The sequence below is a fragment of the Oculina patagonica genome, chromosome 2 (genome assembly GCF_052425735.1).
Source record: "Oculina patagonica isolate OP01 chromosome 2, crgOcupat, whole genome shotgun sequence".
NCBI classification, from domain to species: Eukaryota; Metazoa; Cnidaria; class Anthozoa; order Scleractinia; family Oculinidae; genus Oculina; species Oculina patagonica.
The window spans coordinates 22,236,979-22,255,574 of NC_135759.1; the positions used below are offsets into that span (position 1 = coordinate 22,236,979).

The window sequence follows — 18,596 nt, forward strand, 5'->3', positions numbered from 1 at the left end:
ACGGCCTCGTGCTTTCATCAGTTTTCTCGTGTTTGGAAACCCCGATGAAACACTCGCACTCGTTTTTGAAATGGTATTACGTACAGTACTGGATAGCACCCATGCATAAATTATGGAAACTTCTGGTTGCCAATCTGGAAGGTGCTTTTGTTCTACATGGATGCAGATTTATTTTTGAATCCATGTACTGTGATTTCATAAGGTTCATCTGTTCATCTCAGTTAATAATTATATTCAAGGAGGACAAGTTTTATGTAACTATGCTGTAACAATAATTTGTACAGACTGTGTTATAAACATATTTTTGAGAAGATTTTTTGAATTCTATATTTTTGAGAAGATTATTTTTTCTTTTTTGAAAATAAGAACCTGTTTTAGAATTTTAGCCTAAAACGGTTCTTATGTGAAGGGTGCTTAAAAATGAAATTTTAGCCTAACAGGTTCTTACATGTTAGGTTCTTATACGCGGGTTTTTACTGTATTAAAAGACCTGTTTATATGGAGAAAAGGTGTCGTTTAGGAGGGTTACCCTCATCCCGAGCCATCGCATTTTTATAGCAGAAGTTGTGTTCCTGCTAACGGAGTCAAAACTTTGCCCAATCTCATTCCCAGAGTCCACGGTCAAGGGGAACGTGGACTCTGGGAATGAGATTGAACGACGATTGAACTTTGCCCTCCCGTTTTCGCGCATGCTCGATGTCTCTGGTATGCGATTCAAACAAAGTCCGAACATATCCAAAGTATAAAAACACCCTTTCTATAAACTGGCCTTAAGTTGAAGTTAACACTGACTTAAGAGTTTGAAGGGATGACAACACTAAAATGTGCCCTTTTTGTGGCTGCCGCTTTTTCTTCTAAATTTACCAGGCTTTCTTTGAATCATTTCTACCTTCGTTTTCCAGAAACGAAAATACCATGTTGCGTACAATAATTATTTTTGCTACAAGTTTGTTAATTTTTGCCAGTTTGCAGTTCCCAGGGGGGGTACTCCGACTTGTAAATGACGGGGATGATCGAATGAAGGCAAAACTCAGGACCCAAAAAATCCTTAAGTCTTCCGACATTACCCAAAAAATCCCGGGACCAAAAATAACCCCCCAAAAAAATCCCTTGTCAAATTACCCCAGGAGGGACAATAACGCTCGCGTTTGATTATTCATCATACCATAAATACGCCAAGACCGTGCCAAAGCACTTAAGTTTGTTTCTAATACCCCCAAAAAGCCCTTTTTTGAATCAAGTCACCCCAAAAAATACTTGCCAAATCTTCCTGCCCAAAAAAATCCCAGAATCGATCATCCCCGTCATTTACAAGCCGGAGTACCCCCCCCCCCCCCTGGGTTGCAGTTTCCCAAACCGGAAGTATTGCAATTTTAAAGGTAGCCTGCAGAACAGGCGGTTTATTTTTGTGGGGTTATCGCGACGACCGCGAAGCGTTCTGCAGGCTATTTTAAAGGGTGTAGGTATTGATTATGTTAAATTGAACAAAATGCAAAAGAAAGTGTTGACAAAAAAATGCTTTTATTTATTTCACCAACCACTTCAAAAACAATCATCAACGTAACCTCGTTCGCAAACGTTCACTTTGGCCATGACGCTGTCTTTCGTCAAGAGCCAACATGAGGTTTGCAAGGCAGGGTAGTGTCAAAGGCCGCATACAGCTTGAAATTATAACAGTGCATGTCACCATCTCTTTCCGACAGCCTTCTCTCCTACTGCTTAGCACAAGGGTGCAAGAGGACCAATAGAAGACAAGGGTGTAGGAAAGAGATTGACTGCCGTCTTCATTGTTTAGGTCATCGTTCCTTAATTCCCTCAGTAGTACAAGTTTGTCGAAAATTCAATCAAGCCCGGCAAAATTAAAGAGAAAATAAATTGATAGCAACCGTGCCATTGACAAAGTGTGGCAAATGAAAGAGTGATTCCTTAAAATATAAAACGAAATAACATTACATTTTTTCAGGCTTAGTAGATTTCTAACATTTTCTTTCACACTTGGCGCGATCACTGAATGCTTCTCTTTCTAGTTATAAACGTATATTACCTATTACATATATGATATAACGTATATTACTACGAGAAAAAGACAGAAGTGTAGCAGCTCTCGTAAGCTTGCAATTCTACTGGTGCTCTAGTTTATCAGTTGCTTCTGTTTTCGGGGCTAGGGACATTGTTCCTGTTGTTTGTCCTGTTGTTCTCTCGAAAGGTAGCCAGTCATTCATGCGATACCTTCCGAGAGCTGCTACCCGACCCGAAAAAGAAAGAAAAATAGTGTTATTGCAGTGGTTGACAACTTTATACAGCACTGGAATTTCTGTATTTCTAACCTGCGATCAGGCGTTACTTTCATTTTTTTCTCTTTCCTACCGCCGCAAAAAAAGAACGCCTGATCGCAGGTTACTCCATTTCTTCAAACGTAACCTTTCGTAAAATGTAATAAACGAAATCGAAGACACTTTTTAAACCGATGGTTTGTATAAACTGGCTCAGAAGTCCAGCAGAACTGGTTCAATCGTTTTCATAAGTTTAATTAATATTACCTTTTTTCTCAAAAATGACTACATAAATAATATCTTTTTTTTGGTTCTCAATTTGTCCTGAGCTTCTATCAACTATATTTAAATTGAATTAGGTCACCAGGTCAGTTGTTCACCCGAATATTTCCGCTTTTCTACCGAAAATCTTCGCAGAGTGAGAATTGGGCGCAACTATTGATGAGCAAATTCCCGAGTAGCCTGATCTAGGCTCTCGGTAGTTGGGGGAGAGCAAAAACACGGGAAAACCAGGAAAAAAAACAAGGCGAAAAGCCTTCTTCCCTCCTCGTTTTTCAACGCTCGCCCGCGTTTTCGCTCTACCCAAACTACCGAGAGCCTGGAACAGGCTAATTCCCGAGATATTGGCTGGGTTTTTGTTTACCACGGAGAAGCTCCATTCCCTATTTTCACCGTTCCCATAATACAGCCTGTTAACCCCCCAAACTTTTTGCATAAGCATTGTTTTCAATTTCTCTTGGGATTTGCAGTGACCTACAATCGTCCAAACAGAAATTGAAAAGAATGCCTAAGCAAAAATTTTGGGGGTGAACAAGATGTATTATGGGATCGTGAAAACAGCGAATACAGCCATTCTTGGAGACCAATCATAAAAAAAAAATACAAAATAAGCAGACACTAAACTCACTCATGCATTTTTCTCTGCCTGATTATTAGTCAGTTACACATCATGTACCAGGATCTTCAAACTTAAGTCGGCATGATTTTAAAATCATTAAATTAAATACTTTATACTTTTTTTGTAAAAGAGTAACTTTTTAAAAATTTCTCTCCATGCAAGTCGTGAACGGCATCATTAGATTCGAATCGCTCGAGCAATGACCCGATATTTTTAAAATTTTTCTCTGCCTATTTCCTTTTTTCAATAATACAGTGGACAGTATCTCTTACTGTACAAAACTCAGCACTGCGCTTCTGTAAAACAATAAATTGCCACTTACATAAGCCTAACATTTAACAACGTACAAAATTGGGCTGAACATTATTACTGCAACAAACACGTAAGCAAAACATAAAACAACAAAAAAGGCTTACTAAACCACAACAGCACGTTTTTAACTGACAGTTTTGTACTGAAAACAACGCAATCTTAATCCAGCAAGAAGCCCAACCCTTTAAATACAGCACTGGAGATTCACTAATCTTTATATAAGAAGATCACAGTGATTAACTAGAGGAACATTTGTTTAAAATGTTCTGCCGAAGATGACTGTATCCGGAGGTGCTGGTTCCTTGAGAGGAATATTATAGAATCCTAATTTGGTGTAGAAGTCCAGAGCGTTGTTGTTGGTGGTTGCTATCTCACAGTGCACTCCCGTGCATTCTTCAGCCTTCAGTGCTGACAGAACACAGGCTAACAGCCGGTTGCCAAGCCCAAGGTCCTGTCAGTAAAGCACAGAAATGAACGCATGAACAAACAGGCAAACAAACAAAACATGAACAACAAACAGAGGAACACATCAACAACTAACTTATTTGTAACCACTGAATTAAAATGTGTTTCTTCGTTGATAAGTTCTACAAACAAGTACCTTAACGTGATAACAGCTACAGTGATTGCGCAATGTAGTGTATCAACATTAGCATAAGTAGTTAGCAGTAAGTAAAAATTACATCAAAGTAACACATCCGACATAATGGTAGATGTTTTATTTATTCCAGACAGCACAACCGACGGCTTCAATTTATATCGTGTATAAATTAGCCTGTGTACACCCCCCCCCTTTTCAACGTTTTTTTGGGCGGGGGGGGAAAGAAAAAGGAGAAAAAATGTTATCATTGTATTGTGTTGTCATGCGTTTTATATATGAGTCCCTATATCAGCATGTGAGGGTAACCTCGTCCCACGCATGACGTGAGATTGATTGACCTTACACCTGTTTTACAGGCTGTGAAAGGCTATACATAGGCTATCCACAATCTTATCAACACAAGCCTTCCACCTTTAATCACTAGCTGTGATAAACATTAAAAATAGTGCTTTATTGAAAAACAGTGTATTCAAACCTGTGCACGAGGAAGAAGGTAGATCTGTACATGAGCACTAAACTTTAAAGCCAAGTCTTCAGGGAGAAATATCTTTGGACTGTGAAAACTGCTGGCAAGTTGTTCAGCATAGGTCCACTCTGATGAATTTCCCTTCGGCTTTTGGTATTTCTTGCATACCTAAGAAAACAAATTTAATTTCAAAAAATACATTTCTTACTGACCAAGCATGCAGGCTGTACTGGAGAGTGAAAAGGCAGCAGGGAGACCCAGAACAACCTGGAGGAGGAGAGAATGCAGTTGGGATGGTGTGGCTGGAGTACTAAGAGCGGTAACCTGGCTGAGGAGGAGTGAAACAGAATGTTGCGACATTATGCACCTACAGGCACAAGGGAAAACATTTCGATGATAATGATGATAAACTATAGTACTGCACAAGAGATTTCAAACGGTGTATGTAAAAAATGTAACAGCTCAGATTAGCGTATATATTTGTAATCATATTTAATATTCCGGACAGAATTTCATCACTGCTGTTACAGACATGTCACTCAATAAGTAATTACTTACATGCATATACATATTTCTTACTGACCAAGCATGCTGGCTGTACTGGCCCTAGGTTTTAACAATACGGATATAATGCAGCATGGTCCATACATAAAAGACTTTGGGCCAATATTCTCCCATGGTCCCAAGCAGCTGGTCCAATAGTTGAAGGGCTCGGTGGAAAAAGAGCAGTTGTGATTTTTGGCTGAAAACTAACATCGCCGAAACAACTCCAAATTTCACACGTAGGTTTGTTTACGTCTACAAAACATTGTCCTGTTTTTATTTCCGCTGGGTTTTGCTTATAAATTTTTTTGAGAAATATCGTATGCAAAATACCCGGTTTGTCCAGTCTGCGTCTTTGGAGTTCCTTTGTTAATGGCACTTAAACAAACAGGGCTGCAAATAATTTTTTACACTTGAAAGGAGATATGTCCTACTAAGGCTCCATCTTGATCGGACAAAACAAAATTTTGGTCAGACATCACCAAAAACAAAAGGTTGAATTTTATTCATTGTTGCCGTAAAATGATTTATGATTAAAAAATTGTTTGGACATCATGTCCGATCACACTTGGGATTTTGTCTGACATGAGCAAATTTTGGTCGGCCAATGTCTGATGACCGACTGTTATTTGCAGCCCTGAACAAAGGAATTCCTAAAGATGCAAGTTGCTTGCAAATGTTATTCCTAGGAAATGAAACAGAAGCCAGCAAAAAATAAATATAGTCACATGATTAACACATGTCAACAAACCTGAACGCAAAATTTGGAGTTTCTTTCGAAATGTTCATTTTTTACAATTGCCAAAAATCACTAACACCCTTTTTCCACCAGAATCCTTCAGTTAGAGAATATTGGGCTGGCAATAAAGCATTTTGATTGGCTGATTATAGTCATTCGTTCTCTCAACTGTTTTAGTCAAGTAATAAGTACACTCAATGGCAAGGCTCCAATGTAAGATCAGAATTATGTAAACTACTACTGAAAATCAGTAATAGGTAAGTTTTTTTTGTACAATATACCTCTGGAAGCCAGTGTTTCTTGAACTGCTCATAAAAGTGTTTTGAATCAGGAGCTGCTACTGCATAGCCACAGATGCCATCCCCATCCTCCACCACAAACACATGTTCAGGACAGATCTTCAGATAGGGACCAACAAACCTAAATAATCGATTTATAAACAGTAGACAATCACTAACGTTCTCATCCCCCCCCCCCCCCACCAAAAAAAAAAAGGAAACCTCGAGCCATGCAGCCTAAACTGCCAGAGCTTATCCCTGTTTCTGTAGCATTAAGCAGCTAGGAATATTTCTTGTCCCCCCTGAATGGGATGCTATTCAATCGTAGGGATTCCCCCCCCCAGCATTATGTTGCCGATACCCATTTACACACCTGGGTGGAGAGGGGCACTATGAGAGTTAACTGTCTTGCCCAAAAACACAACACAAGTGACCTTGGCCAGGGTTTGAACCTGGACCGCTCAATCCAGAGTGCAATGCACTAACCATTAGGCCACCATGCCTCCAATTCCCCTCAAAAAGGTAAGCTGTAAATGTTACATGTAATGTACCAAATAGCATGCAGTAGAAACTCAGTTACTGCAGAGTCAGTTATTGATACTAATGACTAACCTGTCTCCTGCCATGTTGAATTGTTTGCAAGGAAATAAGTCATGTCCATCTTCCCAGTCATCACATGTTGAAACACAAATTTCATACAAGGATTTCTGCAAAAAAAAGGCACAAAAACAGGCATGAATGATGATTTGTAGTTCCACTGCTTAAGTTTTGTTTTTCGGGTGATGAGACGATCCTTGCACAATCTACACGTACTTGTGAGTAAGACACCACTGTGCAGAAAAACTTACAGATCATGTAAAAGAAAAGTACTTTCCTAAACAAAGGACACCAACTAGGTGGATAATTGCATACATATTTTACATTACCATCCAAAGTATAGTGACTTATAGTGGCTGTTACAGTGCCAAAAGTTGCTTTTGAACAAAGTACTTCTAGATGTACTTTACTACAAACAATCTGTACCTCGTCTTCTGTTTGGTACGGTCTGATTGTGTAGATACATGTTGTGGGAATTTCAGGAGCTCTTAAGTTGAACACTTCATGCCCTCCATCTATAGGTAAGAGTCTCTGCAAGCACAATACACACTAACAATCAAAACACTTGACAGTGATACATGCACTCACTCTCTCAACATAATTTTTTCAACATTTTGGATGAACTTTCTCAACATCAATCAAGACTAAATTACTTTCACTGATTTTTACTATGGTCACTAATCAACAAGAATGTCTCTAGTGTTCATGTTTTCATGTTTTTAGTTTATAAGAGTGCAGGATAAACAAAATTTAATCTTATAGCTCAGGGCTTATGTTCTTTCTTCCTTAGGGGCACATCCTACACAGATTATCTATTGTAGGAAATTAACACTCCATAAAATTAACATGATTTATTAAAAATTGCGTTTATTTAAGGAAACAATATCCTTCTCTTCTCTATGCACCATTTTTCAGTCTTTAAGATGTAAAAGCCTTAAAGATTGTCATCTGCAATTTTTTCCAGTTTATTCTTGCTTTCAGAAGAGTGGTACAGCAGCGAAAATATCTTTAGAGTCATCACAAATCGTGCTAATTTACTTCATTTAAAGAAATTTTCCCTCCAATTCGCATTAATTTAAGTCGCATTTGTTTCAAAGACCTTAATTTAGGGAAATATAAATCTCTTTTAATAAAGTATAAAATCTAGTAAACAAAACGTTTTCTACAATTCATACTGCAGCAAAACATGCAACATACCTGCAGTTCTCCACATAAACCTCCTCTAAACACCCAAGGTTCTGGATCTTCTGGGAAAAAACTTTGCCCTTTTTGTTTCTTCCTCTTGTTTTTTGTGCTAAGCCAATTCACAAACGTGTCCAGCAACTGCAAGACTTCCTTAACATCCCACACATACGGATAAAGATCATACAACAATGCTCTGTTGGAAGTCTCAGTTAGTCTCACAAACATCTCTCCTACAGACCGACAGATCTCATGGAATTTCTCAGCTCTGTCATTCCACTCGGTTATCTGGAATACAGCAAAATAATAACCTTGATAAGTATGTTTACCATGATCCATCACATCACTGGGAAATTAAATTTTTGTGACCATTTGCTAGCCCAAAAGTCATTTTCACTAGCCCAAAAAATCCTCATAAGCATGATAAATTTCCTCCAAAAAAAAATTCCCGAAGATTTTCACTTGCCCGTCAGGTAAGTGAAGGATAAAAATATTAATACACTAGCTTGACTGCAAAATCCACTAGCCCCGGGCTATCGGACTAATACTTCTTTGCATGCTGCTACAGTACAAGAGACCAGATGTAACTGCACCGTGATGGAGGTGGTTGGATGGTGGTTGGGGAGTAAAAAGGCAGCAGGGATACCCAAAACAACCTTGAGAAGGAGAGAATGCAGGTGGGATGATGTGGCTGGAGTACTAAGAGTGGTAACCTGGCAGAGGAAGAGTGAAACAGAATGTTGTGGCCTTGTGGATCTATTGGCACAAGGAAAAACAGTGATGATAATGATGATGAACTGTAGTGCTGTACAAGAGATTTCAAACGGTGTATGTAAAAAATGTAACAGCTCAGATTAGCGTATATATTTGTAATCATATTTAATATTCCAGAAACAAACTCATCATTGCTATTACAGACACATCACTCACCTAAGTACTTACTAACATGCAAACTAACTTACAAGCTTGGGTCTGAAAGGGTTTGAAACCATACCTTAGATTTCTGCTCTTGTTCAGTAAGTTCCATAAACTCTTGTGAATCCTCTTTGATTGCATTGAACTTGAGCCATTTGAAATCAGATATGATCTGTTTGGCTTTCTGACCATGGTTGTATGGTAGATAGAATAAATCCACCAGCAACAGAAGGTCTTCAACACTCAGTGGTGTCATGGCAGGTTTTTCCTTCAGTTCACTTATCTCCATTGGCATCTCTTGCTCTTTCTTTGCTGTGTTTTCATCTTTCTTTTCTAAAATTGCAAAGAAACTAGTCATCATAATGGTATTTCAATGTACAAGAAAAGTAGTTTTCTGACAAGTTTGTAAAACCAAAACAAAAACAGCCACATCTTGCCCCCAGGGGGGTACTACGGCTTGTAAATGACAACGATGATCAAAGGATTTTTTTGGGTTAGAAATTTTTGATTCTGGGATTTTTTTGGGTAAGAAGATTTGGCAAGTATTTTTTTGGGTGACTTGATTCAAATAGGGGATCTCTTTGGGTATTAAAAACAAACTAAAGTGATTTGGCACGGCCTTGGCATATTTATGGTATGATGAATAAACAAACACGAGCATTATTGCCCCTCCTAGCAATATAGGGGTAATTTGGCAAGGGATTTTTTTAGGAGTTATTTTTGGTCCAGGGATTTTTTGGGGTAATGTCGGAAGAGTTAGGGATTTTTTTGGGACCTGAGTTTTGCCTTCATTCGATCATCCCCGTCATTTACAAGTCGGAGTACCCCCCTGGGATCTTGCCATGCACGACACAAACACAAACTTAAGAAGAATCACTGTTTTGTTGTTTTTGACGCAACAGTTTGTCTGCTCTGACTGGCTATGGCATTTGGCACAATTTCACAATGCAAAACCATAGCAAATAGAATTTAAGTGTGTATAATAATTTTTACTATCAAGTGCATGTACCTCCCTCCCATCTATTCCTTGCCATACCCGTCCCCCTAAAAGAGCTGAATTAGAGCCACTTTCAAAACAGAACTTTAACAAAAACCTGTTTTACAAGTGATCTTTCTTTAACAGCTTTAGTTATTACAATGTTTAACCAGAACTGGCCAATACATGCATGTCTTATGAGCATCATTCTCATATCCTTGGTACTGAATCTGTACATTGTGAGACAGCTCACAAAAATAAAATAAAATCAGCAACTATACCCTGATGCACCACTAAATTCAAAGAAAAACAACAACAAATAAAAGATATGCCTGGCAATTATTAAGGGGCATTTTCAGCTTAAGACCTGTCTAACTGGTGAATATGTAATATGTGAACATATAACTTAGAGTGAGTGACTTCTACCTCTTACCTGAGGATTCAGAAGAAGAGGTACTAAGCTTTTTCCTACTGTTTTCCTTTGCAACCTTTATTGGCGAAGGAGTCACTACAGGTGAACACACAGAGGTAGTGACATTTGTATGTGATGTTCCCATGGGAGCTTGCACAGGAATTGGCATAGCCTCAGGTACCATACTGTAGGCACCACTCTTGGCATAGGTTCTGGATGTAGCATGCTTTACTTTAGAAAATTCTTCCAACCAGGCAGACACAGCCTCTCGCAGTGCATTCTGTGGATTATAGTTTGTGCGAATAGTAGCACTCTTAGATTCACTCAGTGATGCACCACTTTCTGTCTCCATTTCACCTTCGACCTTGACACTTTCACTGTCTGTTTCACTAGACATACTGTCTGGAGAGACTTCTTGATCAGCTTCTTTTGCAGCATTGCTACTACCATTACTCTCAGTACTAGCAAGCAGATCCTCTTCCATGGGCTCACCTGAATTACTTAACTTCTCAGCTTTTAGATCAATGCTCATTGGTTCTTCTACAGTGGTCAGTGAGGAATCTCTTAGCCATGAACCAAGAGTGTGGACAGCAATAAAATTACTTTCAAACTCACAATTAGGGTTTGTCAGCACACCATTTAGCATGGGGAAAAGCTCGCCTGGCCTCCCATCATAAGGCCCCAAGAAGACTCGCCGCTGATCATAGTCATTTGCATGAATGTTGTCCCAAATAACAGGTTTCCGTTTAAGCACAGTTGTTAGGGCCTCAATAGTTTGCGTGGTAATCACTTTGGAGACTACCTTTGGACCTAAAATGAGTGAAGTAGCAACATAAGAATGATGTTGTGTCAAGTGTGACAACACATAGTACACAGACACATGGGCTGCTATATACAGGCACGTCTAGTCTTTCTTTCCCAAAGCCAGCATTTATATTTAACACTCTGTTTTCAAAAAACTGAATTGCTAATTGCCAAGAATAAGAAACTAACCAACTCAATTTAATCCATGCAATCAGAAGTAAAGGATAAATCCAGTGAAGCTTAAGATCACTGTAATATAATTTTCCAAAAGTAGATCTGTTTTCTGTGGCATTGAGAATTGCATAGCCGCAGTGCAGTAAGCGGCTAAAGTGGGCTCTTAACCTTCACTGAACTTAGCCCCTACCCTGCAGATGTTTCAAAAAGGCAAATATCATTTTATTGAATATATTCAAAGTTAGGTCTGTTACAGTACAGTCAATCAATTTTGAGTCTAATCAATAATTTTACATCTCACAATATTCATCAATCAGCAAGGTAGTTTTTGTACAGGAATCATTGCCAAAACTTTTGTTCCATATTAAAGATTGAAAAGGACAAAACCTTTACTCTTTCATAATCTGGATTTCTCTTTTACACAACAGCTAGTTCTTTTCACACAAACATTCACAACACAAAATAAAACATGTTCACTGGTCACTCACTATGACAACAACTACTACTACAATCACAGAAAACACAATTAAGACACACAAAGAGATTTTTATAAGGCCATTTTGCATAATAAATTGACTCTGGCACAAGTGGGTAAATTGACTCTTGTTCAAATTGTTTTCTTCCAAATATCTGTTTTTCCACTTTTCAATTGGGCCGGAGCCTGTTATGATGAGAATGGTCTTATGTAAAAAAATTCTGTTTTCAATAGTATTGTTCTTTCTTTTAAAGTGGAAACTAAACAAAGTTCACAAGAATTTTGAACTTTCCTTGTTTTAGTAATTTTGAGGAGGGTAATTTTAGAATTGCATTTGTCTCTGCAAATTTTTATCCAAGAATACTTTTTGCAAGAGGTGAATTAAACACCTGACTGTATTTCCAACTTTTTTAGAAAGAACAAAAAGTGAAAACAGGATTATGCTGCAGGTTGCTCATAAAACTTAGACAGCCATTCTTTGCCACTAAATAAAACCACTCTATAACAAATTAACTGATAAAAGCATTTTTATAGTGTTTCCACCGATAACCATAGAAACAGTTAATGCTGGAGATCCAGATTCTTCTGTAGCTGTAGCAATAGGTTCTTAAACAGATTATTGCCTTCTTTTTAGGTCAATTGGAGAGTGTTTTAATTCATTGTACCAAGGATATGCCATTTAAATGTTACAAGCAACCAATTTTGACTGTTGATAGTTGTTTCTTTGCAGTAACGTGTTTTTAGAAAAAAAAGAAAAGAAAAGAATCCAAACATTTAGGGCAGCACATATGAAAAGCAGGGGGTGCGAGACTGCAAAGGCGCCAAGACTCAGTCATTACTAACATTAAAGGTGCCAGTAAATGATTTCTCATGGAAACTGCAAAGAACACTGCTCAACAGTTCTTTACGCCGAAATGGATGCAGTGAGCAAGAAACATTTAGGTTTATGTTTCTTGTCGGGAATAATTCATGGAGTTTATTTAGCTGTATAAACCTGACAGAGTTCCAGAAAAAGTGAAGGTTTTGTGCAACAAAGGTATATTGTTACAAACTGTTTTTGTTGTTGTTTTTTTTGCAAAATGGTGATAATGTAAATGCAATGAATTTTCTTATTAGAAAAGATATTGTTCAGTACACGAAAATTTATGTTTTATTTTTCATGACTGCAAAATACAAACCAAACCTGGAATATACAATATTATTGTTCATTGTGCACATTTATCAAGCACATTCACAACATGCTCACAAGATTACATTTCCTGCTATTCAAGGAAAATATTTTGTTATATTTTGACAAACTTGTGGCAAATCTGTTTCTTTCTAGAGTTTCCCGAATTACATTTTCTCTCTCATTTGCACACAATATTTCAAAGGCTGCAGCTGCCCCATGAAAAACTTAAAAAGGTTGTTAACTTGAAATTTTAAATCATTTTTCATGTTTTCACTGCCAATCAAACAATCACTGTTGTTCACATTGATATGCACTCCAGAACTTAATAAAAATCTATTTAACAAAACAGGGGGTTGATCCTGTAAGCACGTTGTAGGTTTAGTAATGTTTATTTTATGAACAAGAATTTTTCTGAGTTGGTTAATTTGTTTACATTTTTAGTTTGATCATATGCTTGAGCTGTTTATTTTGGTGATATTTATAGATCAAACTTCTTCTGATCATCATAATCATCAAGTGTCAGAAGAACTTTGATCTGCTGGATTATGAACCCTACACATGAAACCATGGATATCTGAAGATTGCTCGATCCTGAAAGGCTGGCTGGCTGGCAGGAAAGGAAAAACTAAGATGCAACTGTACCTTCAACCAAGCATAGAAGAAGCAGGCTAGGATTTGTCCCTCACCACACTGCTAAATGAAACAGGACATGTTGACAACAAAACCAGCATTCATCAATGATAAATCAAATCAAAAGTCAAATTCACAAAATAAAAAAATTAAAATAACAATATTTACCTGTCCACATAATGTTTATCTTCGGGTTAAGCTTATTCCCCAAGGTAATAAGGTAGTCTGAAGTCTCTACAGTTGGAACAGCTCTAGTACCACAGTACTCTACACACATGAAAGATCAAATCAGTTTACTAGGTGAAATACCAAAAATGATCTAATAAATGCCCGGGGCATCTATTTAATTTTAGGGGTCCGAGGAGGGGCATTAAATATGAGACGTTTATTAGAGAGAGGCGTTTAATTCACTTTAACTGTAACAACATCAAAGAAACAAATAAGATGTGTAGCTTGCTTGCGGAGTAAAATAGAAAACAGAGTTTGCGAGTAGGAGACTAATCTATTCTTCGCTAATGCAAGAGATGTCGTTCATAGTTAATTGATATCGATGTCTTCATCGTCATCAGGGTCAACCATATTGGCATTGTTGGCGTCTTCAATGTCCGATTCAAGCAAGAAACTAAATAAATTGCGTGATTTTACTCTATGGCTTGGAGCATTGCCTTGGTTTTTGAGGAGATTCTTGGAAGGGGCGTTATTATACACAAGGCGATTATTAGGGGGGGCTAGTACAAACTTAACAGCAAAGAGGGGGCATTTATTAGATACAAGGTGTTTATTTGAGAGTGGGCGTTTATTAGATCATTTACGGTACACTATATTACAAGTAACTGTGGTGCTCAAGGTTGACTAAAACAGGTGTTTCTGTAGCATGACATCTCCTTCCAAGCATTATCTTACATTGCAAAAACCTCTGTTAAAAATGTTTCTATTTGTAACATTATTCAGAGGTGTGTTATATTCAACTACACAAATAAAATACTTATTCTCTATTGTACAAAACAATGACCTTGCAGAATGTGTATAGAAGTACTGCATGGCAAGTTTACAATGAAAGGGAATTTACCTGTTGGACAAAAGAGAAAGCTTGGACATCCCAAGTGTTTGTATACGTTATTGGTGATTTCCACCTGAGCATCGCCAAATGTACTAAATGCTTCAAGATCAGCACCATGTAGCTGTGGATCAATGTCATCAAATAACAAGGCAAATGCCGCACAACCAAGCTTTTGAACCTGAGAAGGGACCATCAAATTAATACAGTTTGCATTCACTGATAGTACTGAGACTGTACAAGCCAAAATAAAAATGCTACACTTCCAGTAGAAATGACCTGCACATAATAATTGTTGATGATAAAAAATTAAGTAATGACTTCTAAAGGACATCGGAACATTTGTGTACATTTTAGTGAATACATGTATATGCGTTGTAGGTCATATTGGTTTTCAAGTTAAATGTTTCTAACCTAAAGAAAACACTCTTTCAAACACTTAATGCAATTTACATTTATTTACTAGGGTTTTCTTTTTAATGAATTCAAATTGTTTTATGTTATTCTTAATGTTTCACCTTCAGATTAAAACATCTTAAACAAAGCTAGAAAACTTGGAAAACAATTTGATCTACAAGTCATGTGAATGAACTACATATATAAACTAATGACTTGATCAGGGTTGTCGCTAAGAGCCGGTTGCTGGCTAATTTCACTGGCTGAAAGAGAACCTAAAATCCGGATAAAATTCACATTAAAACAAAGACTTACCGGTAGGTAAACTTTTAGAGCTGCCAATGCCATAAAGGCCAGCTGGGCTTGTTAATGACCCGGCTCAGCGTTTTCTTACCTACATCCTTGCTTGATTATAGCACAAATTACAATGAAAAAGAAAATATATATATTACCTGGTCCATCTTCTTTTTGAGCAGCTGAATGTCTCTTGAGTTTGAAAACAAAATATCAAGACCAGGAGATAAGGCATAGTAGAATGTTATCCCACATTCCTTTGATGATGCAATAAGCTGCTTCAAATTTTCTGTTGAGATATAAATTAAATAATTCAGAGAAAGTGAGACACTAAATAAGAGGAGTTGTGTCTCACTGCATGGCTTGATTATCAGACCCAAAACACACAGTCAAATGTTTGGCATATATGTACATTTCACAATCATTCTGCAAATCATGTGGAATATCATGCAACACTTAGTAACAAGGGCGCAGGCCGAGTGAGCTAAAATCAGTCGATATTCTGCAAGATTGAACAGGATTATTGTTTCATAATTCAACATATTTTCAACAAAATGCATTTATCAGCTAGATAAACCATGCTTATGCAGCGATTACACAATGTCAGTTCAATCTTGGCAAGCTACATATATCACAGGATACCTATTATGGAGAGATAACACATAACAAGGACATTCTGAGCATACATTGTGAAAATTTATTGAATAATAAGTAAGTTTATTTTTCCTTGCACTGCAAAATGCCTTCATGCATCCATCAGCTACCATAAAGATAGAAAAATGATACCAGAAACCAATAGTCTCTACATTACGTAACCATGTTTCAACATAGAGCAGTTTTCAATTGACACATTTGCTTTGGTTTTGCATTACAACGATTATTGATTGGTTTAAAAATCTTGCGCCACTTTCTTTACCAATCAGGAGTAAAAACATCACACATGTCACATGTTTCCTGCACTTCGCATTGGCTACATGTATTTACTTTGAGTTTAAATTGGAATTTGGTTCACTGAATCATCTGCGTCTTTTGTGATTAGCCAGAATGATTACTTTGGTTTTGGTTTTACGACACTCAAATAAAAACTGCTCTATGAGCTCATAATTAAGGGATTTCACACCAACTTAGTTGGTGATTACTGCAACACCTTGGTCTAATTTACCTGTTTCCTCTGGGCTGTAAAGATCCCTCCACAGAGCTCTGTGTTTGAGATCATCTTTGGGAGCATACAAATAAGTATTCATTCCCAGACTCTTTAACCTAGTACAACGATATGAAAAGTAGTCCTGTTACATAAATCTGGTATACTGAAGCCCCATACTATATGACTTAATTTTTTAATACATTGAAATCCCAGATAAAGAAGTGTCAAGATACTGGAAAAATGCATTCATTATAATGGGGCTGGTTATACTGGGGACCTGTTATAACTTTGGCCAGGCTGAAGAATATCCTTCATTACACTGAGGAGTTCATTATTCATATAGGGGCTCCACTGTAAATAGGGTGGCAAAGGGTTTGTGCGTGACACTTGATGGCCCCTAAATTTAGCAGCGTGATGTGTGATGGAGCCAAAATAAGTCATATGACGTGGGACTGGACATTATAACATGATGTTGGACATTGTAACGTGATGCTTTATTTTACAAGCTTGAGACACTTGATTTAGATTTTTGCAATAAGTGAACTTCCTTTAACTTGCAGAAGAATATCCTTCAAAGTAAAATACAGTCTAAATGGAGGTCAATAAACTGTAGCAGCCCCAACCCCTTTTTCTGGTTTTTCAGGGTACATTCAGTAGCGATTCCAACAAACAGTAAGTTGCGTTAGACGTGTATGTCTAACAAAAACTGTCTGCCGTTTGGGGCAATAAGACAAGTAAAATTAATAATTAACACCCAAACAATCCAAGTTCCCACCAAAAAAGTGAACAGGAAGGTACATACCTATTTTAAAGTGGTGCATGAGTTAATTTGAAACTTCAATGTGATGCATGCCCCCCCCCCCCCCCCCCCCCTTGCCACCCTCTGTAAACAATACCCAACACATTTCTAGGGTTTATTGGCTCAATCAACAGCATATTAAATATGAAAGAAGTTTGAATACTACAGGCTAAACTTGCTGAAACTGGAAAGTGATCTGCAAGATTTTTAAACAACATAAATGTCTTGTCTGATACTTATATCAAATTCTTACGATGACTACAAGAGTCTGGAAAGTAGTCTTCTTGAAAAAAAAAGTTTGTTTCACGACCCATTTGATAAAAATTATTATACAAAAGTATAGTACTTCTATTGTTCATACATGGTACACTTGATTGAAATGGTTTTTATCCTGCGAGACAAACCATGAAAAGGCAAAACACCATAACACAGGTTTGGCCATACATGAACTAAGCTTATTAAGCTTACCTCATCACAAACATAGCTGTGAAAAGCAGATTACTCAAACTCTAGACAAGTAGACAATTAAATTCACGCTTATCTTTTTAAAACCAGTCTATGCGTGTCAAATTGTACCAAAACACATATATTTTATATCTCACTTCTAGAAGTCATTATTGCCCAACAAAACACATCCCCAGGCTTAAAATTAACAACTTATTAACTTATAATAAAATAAAAAAAACCTTGCAAGTATAAGCTTAAGTTTAATTTTGACGTCGACATTAAAGACGACTCAAAATATATAAGCTTGAGCTTGAAGTTAAACTTGAATGTGTAATTTTTTACCTCACAAACAACTCTTTTCGCTGTTCGAACGTCCACGGTCTTCCATAGAAACCTATTACAAACAAAAGTAAAAAGAAAAACCATTTAATCTTCATAAAAACAGCCATCGATATCGGGGAAAATAGCTTGACTCGGCGTAAGAAAGTTGCTGGGCCTTTTCGTTCAAGATCGTTTCATCAACGCACAAAAGAAATCCGTTGACCTTCAACAACTCCGCTGAGAAACTCCTCAGTCTTATCTTTAGACGTATCAGAAGTCATTGCAACTCTTTTCTTGAATCCTACGGGGAGTTTAAGCTTTGAATTCTTGAGAATACGAACTCGACCAGATAACGCCTTCATTGGTACCCGCTCATGAAGACGCTCATGAACTGAGTTGAGAGCAAAATTCGGATTATGCGCAGTTTCACCGCAAATCACGTTTTTCCGGTTTTCACAAATATCCCCGCGAAATACGCGCGTCACGCGAGACCTGTCTAGTGTCTAGTTGAGTTGTTGCTGTCTGCGTTCTGCCTTTGCTCTGCCCGAGTAATATGGTGGCAGTTCAGTACTTCTCGAGTTTTCTGCTTGGTAATGTGTTGGAGATTACTTACAATAGTCGTTGAAGAAAATGTTATAAAGCTGTTTGATTATAAATGTAACCCAAGGTCGCTTCAAGATTTATGCCGAAGT

At 37.5% G+C, this 18,596-nt stretch overlaps 1 protein-coding gene and 1 non-coding gene across 2 annotated transcripts; both read right to left on the minus strand.

Annotated features, from left to right (window-relative positions):
* Positions 1 to 1,504: 1,504 nt before the first annotated feature.
* On the minus strand, positions 1,505 to 18,300 carry LOC144643479 (protein O-GlcNAcase-like). The gene is made up of 14 exons (XM_078502742.1): positions 18,128 to 18,300; positions 17,926 to 17,977; positions 16,356 to 16,453; positions 15,352 to 15,482; positions 14,516 to 14,684; positions 13,615 to 13,713; positions 10,214 to 11,002; positions 8,884 to 9,137; positions 7,905 to 8,177; positions 7,134 to 7,238; positions 6,723 to 6,817; positions 6,114 to 6,252; positions 4,560 to 4,718; positions 1,505 to 3,934 (listed from the first exon to the last, which is right to left on the minus strand). The coding sequence occupies exons 1-14, from the start codon at positions 18,264 to 18,266 to the stop codon at positions 3,740 to 3,742; spliced, it is 2,697 nt and encodes an 898-aa protein (XP_078358868.1). The 5' UTR covers positions 18,267 to 18,300; the 3' UTR covers positions 1,505 to 3,739.
* LOC144644957 (small nucleolar RNA U54) lies at positions 8,732 to 8,800 on the minus strand. The gene has a single exon (XR_013569222.1). It is a non-coding gene; the product is annotated as a small nucleolar RNA U54 (small nucleolar RNA).
* Positions 18,301 to 18,596: the final 296 nt, after the last annotated feature.

Excerpts from the sequence above, each read along its gene's own strand:
- LOC144643479 (XM_078502742.1), bottom strand. The coding sequence starts at position 18,266 with ATGAAGGCGTTATCTGGTCGAGTTCGTATTCTCAAGAATTCAAAGCTT. Across the intron at positions 14,685-15,351 it reads TCAAAAAGAAGATGGACCAG|GTTCAAAAGCTTGGTTGTGC; the intron begins GTAATATATATA and ends GTCCCTTCTCAG. Across the intron at positions 4,719-6,113 it reads AGAAACACTGGCTTCCAGAG|GTATGCAAGAAATACCAAAA; the intron begins GTATATTGTACA and ends TTGTTTTCTTAG.